The sequence below is a fragment of the Anser anser genome (genome assembly GCF_964211835.1).
Source record: "Anser anser genome assembly, chromosome: Z".
Lineage (NCBI taxonomy): Eukaryota > Metazoa > Chordata > Aves > Anseriformes > Anatidae > Anser > Anser anser.
This window is the reverse complement of record NC_139723.1, coordinates 50,746,342-50,754,554: the sequence shown is the minus strand read 5'-3', so window position 1 is coordinate 50,754,554 and position 8,213 is coordinate 50,746,342. Positions and strand designations below refer to the sequence as shown.

The 8,213-nt window shown below is 45.4% G+C and overlaps 1 protein-coding gene across 7 annotated transcripts in view; it reads left to right on the top strand.

Moving 5' to 3' along the window:
* Positions 1 to 1,684: 1,684 nt before the first annotated feature.
* FOCAD (focadhesin) overlaps positions 1,685 to 8,213 on the top strand; it is a 122,306-nt gene continuing 115,777 nt past the window's right edge. For 3 of the 7 annotated variants that reach the window (XM_083819237.1, XM_083819238.1, XM_083819232.1), the window contains exons 1-3: positions 1,685 to 1,840; positions 7,445 to 7,555; positions 7,993 to 8,081. In XM_083819237.1, coding sequence (XP_083675363.1) covers positions 8,025 to 8,081 — 57 coding nt within the window. In that variant the 5' untranslated portion in view covers positions 1,685 to 1,840; positions 7,445 to 7,555; positions 7,993 to 8,024. Of the gene's footprint in view, positions 1,851 to 2,335; positions 2,441 to 3,245; positions 3,337 to 4,959; positions 6,327 to 7,444; positions 7,556 to 7,992; positions 8,082 to 8,213 lie in introns of those variants that run through there. The other 4 variants (XM_083819233.1, XM_083819234.1, XM_083819236.1 and 1 more) reach the window with 4 other exon arrangements.

The window sequence follows — 8,213 nt, the reverse complement described above, 5'->3', positions numbered from 1 at the left end:
CTGACTGATCTTCATTGTGCATGTACACATGTAGGCAGCTCAGGAAAATATAGTTTTGTCCTCTGGGTGACATTTGGGCTTTTTCTAGCTCTTGAAGCATCAATATGTGCATTCCCACCAGTTCCATAGGACAGGACTTTTGGGATCCTGGAAAACTGTGTATAGCTTTTATTGGTGAACCTGGTTTCAATAAATTAAGATTCTAAGCAATGCCTATCTAAGCAACTGTTTAAAAATAGGACAGACTTACTTACGTTTACTTCTGTTTCACGTTTGTTGGCATTTTACTACCTTCAACTCAAACCAATTTGCAGTACATACCCTTGAGTTACTCTGCAGAACTTTCCAAAATAACTTCTCTCAAAACATTTGTGATTTTTGATTTTTCTTACGATAATTCTAGAGAAAGTCATTTTGATGTTATTAATGACATGTCTTGCAGAAGTTTCCTGTTGTTTCCATGTTGAGGAATAAAGTGCTGTTTTGTGTTTAAATACTAATCTTAACTGAGAATACAACCCCTCAGCTGTCTTAGCTGTGCGGAGCTTTCAACCTGTTAGTAACACTGGGGTTGCCAAAACCCATCACGACGGAGCTTAAACTAAGCCATTCTTCTCTCCGAGGTCTGGAAGGATCTGTAAATGAGAAAGGTGTGTAACATGCAGCAAAAAGGAAATCATTTTTTCTTCATGTCCAGTCTCTTCCTGATTTCTGCATAGCATTCTGATCATTGTTCCTCTCAAACCGTTTAGAAGGTTGAAGAGACTCATTCTGCAGTAATTTTGAATCTGTTGAAGATGTTAATTTCCATGTTTAGAGAATGTATCACGAACTCCCTCATCCTTTTCAACCCAAGAAATCTTATTGTTTCTGTGTAAGTTTATTATTGTTGTTATTATATTGTTGTTATTATTGTTTATTGTTGTCTCATTGTTTCTGTGTAAAACTTATTGTTTCTGTGTAACTTTTTGGAGTTAAGCCTGCATTTAACTTTGGATTGACAGGCACCAACCTACCAGAAGACTGGCAGAATTCACACTCCCTGCTAGAATTCAAGGATTCACTCCACCACATCCCACGCAAAATCCTGGACCCGCAGTGCCTGCGTGGGCCAGTGCCTGGGCCGGGGGCCAAGCTCTGTTGATGCAGCTTCTTGGGGAAGCTCCCTGGGGAAGCCATCTTGCCCTTGAGGTGCCACCACCGTGGGTCAGCCGTGAGGCATTGTGGCGGTGAGGCGTCATGGTGGTGAGGCATTGTGGTGGCTTGGCGCCGTCCCACTACGACGCTTCTTCTCAGAAAGAGCAGTCAGGCATTGGAACAGGCTGCCCAGGGAGGTGGTGGAGTCACCGTCCCTGGGGGTGTTCAAGGAAAGGTTGGACCTGGTGCTTGGGGACATGGCTTAGTGGATGATAGTGGTGGTAGGGGGACGGTTGGACCAGATGATTTTGGAGGTCTTTCCAACGGCAGTGACTCTACGATTCTGTGACAGCACTGTGCGAAAACAAGACAGATTTACCCGACTGCGAGCAGTGCCGGGCAGTGCCTGCACAGGGCGCGGTGCTGCCGATGAGTGCCGCCCATCCAGGCACCCACGGCTCCCGACACTTCCCCTGGCGACCTTCACGCACCGAGCCGCCACCCCTCGCCCCCCTCAGCCCCTTGCGGCCCCAACCTCCCTCCCCTCAAGGCGGGGCGGGCGCCACCCCGAGCCGGGGCGCAGGCGCCGGCCGCCGCGCAGACGCCCTCGGCCGCCGGGGTTGTCCCCGCCGCACGCTGCCGGGCCCCGCCGCCGGGAGCTGGCCGGGACCGGGCACCGGCTGCCGGGGCCGGGCCGGGCGAGGTGAGCTGAGGTGGGGTGGGGTGAGGGAGCGGGAGCGGGAGGGGGCCGGGGCGGTGCAGTGCAGGCACGGCCGTGGGCCGGCGCGGCGCCGTGGCGGCTGCCGCCGTTACTCAGCGCTTTACGGTGAACGAGCGACCTGAAACAAGAGCAGGGAGCCCCGACAAGTTAATTCGAGACGCCGTGAAGTGCTGCGTGCCCGCCTTTGTGCTGTCTGTGGCTGTTAGCGGGTGTCTGGGGGACCGAATTTTGTCTCCTTTGCTCCTGCGGCCGGCTGGCAGGCGTGTGCTGCCTCTGAGTGCCTGAGGCCTTACAGGGCACGGGACAGGATATGGGGCTGGTGCTGCCAAACCCGCCCCGGCTTAAATCCTGCCACGTTAGTGACTGTAGGAGCTGCTTTCATTCAGACGACTCGCTCTTCCTTACTCTGGGCCTTTACGCATGACTGTGATAGCACATTGGGGGGTAGTTCTGTAGCTCATCCTTGTCTTCCCGCAGTGCGAGTGGGCCCACCCTGCTGCCAAGGGTCGGTGTGCGCTAGGTATCGCAGGAGCCAGCACGGCAGGACCAGCACGGCCAGCTTTTCTGAGGCTTTCCTCTGGTGTAAGCGCTGTGGACGTGGCACGCGTGAGCAGGGGCGGCGTTTGACAGTATGCACGTGTGTCCTCGTGCTCTGGCTTGGGAGGAACACCAGTTTGGGTCGTGAGTCCTTAGTAATAAGCAAAACGCACTAAATGTGGTCTGAGTGATGGTTTTCTGCGTTTTGTTATTTAGTTTAGCTTAACTTGTAATAATGACCTTTAGCAAACTGGCATGGGCCGGATCTGAAGGTGCGATGCCAAGGTAACCCTGCTCTGGCTCGGCTGCACTAGCACTGCTTGTACTTAGCATTAGGATTTTCATACTGATTATGTTGGGGACCCCGGAGTTGGACCTGATGATCATTGTGGGTCCCTTCCAACTTGGATATTCAGTGATTCTCTGTTAGGAAAACAAAGCAGGAGTCTCTTTGCCTATCCATGTCTTTTTTTTTTTTCTTTCATTAGTTCTTTCGTGTGTTTGTGTCTGTGTGTTGGAGACACACTGGTGGGTGTTTTACCTGGTTGATGGTATAAAGTGTCTCTTCAGCAATGCTGATAGGAGAAAAACAACTTAGGCCAAACAAAGAAACACCTCAGGACAAGCAAAATGTACTTAGTTACAACTTAGCAAGGTAGGCTGCTGACCTACACAGGGAAAGTTTGGGGGATACTTAGTGGCCACTGTATCCCACCCAGCTAAGACCAGCTGTTTTGGCATGGTCCTTTGCAGGGTTTTAGGAGAGGATTGCTCTAACTATCTGCAAGGTACTCACTCCCTTTCATAGCATTCCTGTATTATTATTATTATTTTATTTATTTATTTTCAGGAGACAGGGAAATGAGAAAGATCTGCTCACATTGAACCTGTTCTGGATATGGATGGATTTGTTTCATGATGTTGATGCTTCCTTTGCAAAGGTTGTGTTTTGTATAATGCTAACAATCCGTGTCAGCTGTAACATGGGGAAAACAATGCTACAGGAGTTGTTAATGTTAGAAGAGATTCTGCTAGGTGTTTTTTGAGAAGCAACACTGTCCCAAACGTTGCAGGCTGGGGTAAAACTTGTAAGTGCTTTTCAGGGCTGTTTCTGATAGGCCATAGAGACTCCTGTCAACTATCATGAGCCTGGCCCTCCTTATTTTTGTGGCAGAAGCCTCATAAAAATAGGAGACACTTCTTTGCAGTTGCCTTTCCAGTTGTTGGGATTACTGTGTGGCAGTTAGGCCATTCATGGGAGAGGAAAGGGTTGCACGAAAAACTGATAGTCCTGCCTATAAAAGTGGCTTGGCATGCTGACAAGAGTGGGCAGTAACCATTTTTCCAAAAAGATGAGGAAGCAGTTGCTCAATTTTTTTTTAATTAATAGCAAGTGCTCACCAAATTAAAGTATGGAAACTGAAGAATGGAAGAAACCTTACCTTCTTGCTTTACTTCTTTATTTTCACAGCATTTGTCTTGACCTAATCTTGATAGCTTTTAGATCTTCAGTGACAAAAAGCAAGGCACTAGCTTAAGAAAAAAGGCTTTTGGGCAGTAGTGGAGGTGTTTTTCTGTTTGTTTTTAATTAACTCTAGGTTTAGGTAGTGCTGAAGTTCCATTTTATAAATCATGAATGGAAGTGTCTGCAGCGAGATTTTGGCTGCCTTTGGCTCTTCAGTTACTATCTACAGCAGCTGTTCTTCTCCTAAATGTGTTCTTCTTTTTGTCTCGTTATGTCATCATTCTCAGCATGCATAAATTATTGTGTGACTTTTCTGTGAGGGTTTTCTTGTAATGGGAAAACTGGAAATGGTACATGGAGAAGTGGGATATAAATGAATAAAAGTCATGCTGAGAAGGTGTGCCTGATTCAAGAGCATATTTAGCAGTTCCTAACCATTTTCTGATTAAAGTCTTGAACTGCTAAGTTTGGTTAACTACCAAATGCTAACAAATATATAATAAAAATGCCTCTCTTCCAAAGCCTTCAAAGGATAGTAGCCACTAACTTTTGACTGGGTCCTACTTCCTTATGATTTTCCTTTTTGGATCACTTCTAAATTTACTAAAAGGTTAACCTGTCAACTTCTTGCCTCTTGTCAGAAGGGTGAGATGTCAATGATACTAAGACAACACTGCAGGTGATGATCTTCCATCATCTGTTTATTTGGGGGTGCAAAGTCAGCAGAAGGGAATTAGGTGTTCCAAGTAATGCACAGTGAGAAGAAAGGCTTCTTTTTGTGGAGGTGAATAACTGTGAAATCGTATGCGTAGGTTAGTTGGACTGTAAAATAGCATTTCATGTATATGTTGTACTAGTGTGAAATAATAGCGCTCAAGTAACAGCCTGGTTACAAAGAGACATTCTATTAAGTATGTACGGGACATGAAAAACTTTCTGGTTTTTGTGTCTGTGCAAAATAAAAAAAAATCTTGGGGAGTAAAATAAAGCAATTTGTTAAAAATAAGCTTTATTTTATTCTTTTTGTTCACAGTACTTGAACATTAAATGTTACAGCCTTCATATATTTTATGATTTCTAATTCTTCTGTGTGATTTCTTAAAAAAAAAAAAAAAAAAAAGGCCCTTCAGCTTAGTATTAAGCCTGTAAGCAATTCCATGCCTGCTCAACAGTGTCTTTCAGAATGGGCAGGTGTGCTTTGTTGAACGGTGATGTTACTGTGATGCTTGAAGTTCTCTTTGTAGTTAATGGTGATAGCACTAGATTTCTAGCTTGTCAGGTCTCTAAATACTACGTTGTTTCTCATATGCCCTCCAAAAATGCCATTGAGAGTTGGATGCGCTGGATTCCTGCATTTTGCACAATGTTTTGCAATTTTGTTGCCATCTAAGATTTGCAGTAGTGCGCAGGGTGTCATCTTTATTTTTGATTCACCAGTTTCCCATTTACAAAATTCAGATCAGAAACTATGCAAATATTTGTTCGACCGAGGATGTGACTTTCTTCCTCTTCCTACAGTGAGATTGCTTTTCCGTGTGCTACCTTTAGCTGTAAATGGCTAGAGCCCAGCAACTGGGATGGGGAGGGCCAGTAGCAGAGTACAGACCCTGAGCTTCAGGAGAGCAGGTTTTGGTGTATTCAAGGTCATGTGGGTAGGATCCTGTGGGAGGTAGCACTGCAGGGTAAAGGAGCTCAGGACAGCTGGCAGAGCTATAAGCATAGTGTCCTTCAGGAGCAAGAAGGGATGATGCTGATGTTCAGGAGAACAACCAGATGTACTGGGAGGCTGAAGAGGGAGCTCCAGTGTGAAAGGAGCAGTATGCAGGAGGGAGCAGCAGGCACAGGCTACGAAGGCGCAGTTTAGAAATATTGCTTGGTCATACAGAGATGCTGTCAGAGAAACCAAGGCTGAGCTGGAGCTGAAAGTTGCACAGGACATCAGCAGCAGCAAGAGGAGCCCCCAGGGTCACACTCATAGTAAATGTCTGACCAAGGGAAAGTAGGACCTTTCTACAATGCTAGAAGAGCTGGTTGAGGCCCTTGTGAAGTTGCTCTTCTAAACCTTTAAAAGGGGCGTGGAAGTTAGGGGAGCTCTGCAACCTGGAGAACTGTAGCCATGTCATCCTCACTTCAGTCTGTGGGAAAGTCACTCAGCGTGTTCCTGGAACATGTTTTTGGGGATGTGAAGGAGGAGAAGGATCCAGGGAACCATAGTCTAGTCAGCATCACTTCGGTCCCTGGGAACATTAGGCAGTATGCCCTTGTAGAAACCATTTTTAAATGCAGGAAGGAGATGGTGACTGCATGCAGTCAGCATGGTTTTACCAAGGACAGATCATGCTCCCGTGACCAACCTCATTGCTTTCTCTAATGAAGTTACTGGTGCTGTGAACAAGCAGGATGTTGTACGCTGTACCAAGACCTTTGAAAACGTCTTCTGTTGTCTCCCTATCACCAGTTCGTGAGGTATGTCCTGGGTAAGTGGGTAGCACGTTTGGTGGAAAACTGGTTAGGCAGCCGGGCCCAAGGGGTGCAGAGTGCACCAGGCTGTCCTGCGATGCTGCCCTGCGGGGATCAGCTGGGGGACCCGGTACTGCTGACTGTCTTCATGAATGGTCTGGGCGATGGGGTGGAGTGCACTCCATGGCTTTGTGGCTGATGTCAGATTGCAGGGAGTATCCAAAGGACTGGTAAGCAGGCTGGTTTTCGGAAGGACCTGGACAGTTTGGAGAAATGGGCTGACAGGAACATTTGGCAATTCAGCATGGTGCAGTACAGGGTCTTGCATCTGGAATGGAGCAATCCCATACACTGATACAGGCAGTGGCTGACTAGGAAGCAGGTCTACAGAAAAGGCCCTGGGGCACTCGGTCTTAGCAGATGCTGAGTTGAACATGAGTCAGCAGTGCAGGGTAGCGGCAAGGAAGGCTGGCTTCATCTCGGAGCATGTTAGTAAGAATCTGACGTCTGTGACCGTGATTGTTCCTCTCTGTCAGGTACTTGTGAGACAGCATCGTGAGTGCTATATCCAGATTTAGGTGCCCCAGCACAAGAAGGACACTGGGCTACATCCAGTAGAGGCCATCAGGATGGTCAGGGAGCTGGAGCACAAGGCATACAAGGGGAGGCTAAAACAGCTGAGCCCTTTCAGCTTAACTTCAGATGTTTTTTCTTTAGATGCTTAAACGCCAGGCATTTTATATTCATTGAGATGACAAATATTATTTTTCAGTTTTATTGCTGTGAATGGAATTTGTTGCGGCACATCATGCGTTTGCATGTTTCCAGATTGTTTGATACAGTCTTTTGGAAAATTGGTGGCAATAATCTGAATGCATTGCACCAATAGCATGTCTTGAAATCGGAATAGAGTGCATGCATATTTTGTCTTGGTTCTTATTGCAAAACTTTAAAATTAGCTTTTTAGCAAGTGCTAGGTTTTTGTATTTTTTTTTTAAGAAAGCCATTCAAAGTTACTGAAGGTGTGTTTACAACGAACTAAAATATTTTAATGTTTGCAATTTTTCATCAATGTCAGTGGTGTGCAACCAGGTAAACTGAGTTCTGATTTCTCTCCGATTTAGGTTCCTGTGTGCTTGCAGGTGTCCGCATACTCCAACTTCTAGAGAACTCTGGAAAGTTTTTTTGTCAAGTCTTCCAGCTCCTAACTACAGTTACTATTTAAAGTCTTACAGGTGGGTTTTTTTTGTTTGTTTACTCCTGTTTTTGCATGAAATACTTGAAAAATATATGGAAGTTTTTGCATTTTAAATCATATTTTAGAAACGGAACACTCCTGAGCTGTCCCATTATTAAGTCAATTAAGTTAATGCCCTTGAGGGCATTCTTAAGTATATGCTCTCAGAGTACACATGTGGAACTGTGGAACCATGCGGAACTGTGTGTTTGCTTCATCTTTAAGAAATATTGATCACCCATTTTTCACACGAGAGCACTAAGTATTCAGCATTTCCTGGGTTTAAGCCATAAAGCAAAGTAATGTGGTATGCTTAGGGGGAAGAAAAAGATGCAATACTTACACCTGCTGTTATGTGTAAACAAACACCTGAGCAAATTTTCTGGCAAATAGCAAACATAGTCCCAAACACTTTTTTTTTAATCTCTGTTGCAGAGTATGATTTAGTGTCACATGACATAGCCAAAATGTCAGACGACATCAAGAAGAGGTTTGAATTTCCTAACGCAGTTATTCAGTCACAGGTAATTTTTATTTTTTAAAACATTAAATAAATTGCATTGTCTGTAGAAACCTTTGTTTCATGTCCTGCTGCCTGGCTCTCAAAAGGTGGTAAGGATGAGTTTTTATCTGCAAGGCCAGAAAACCATAAAAGT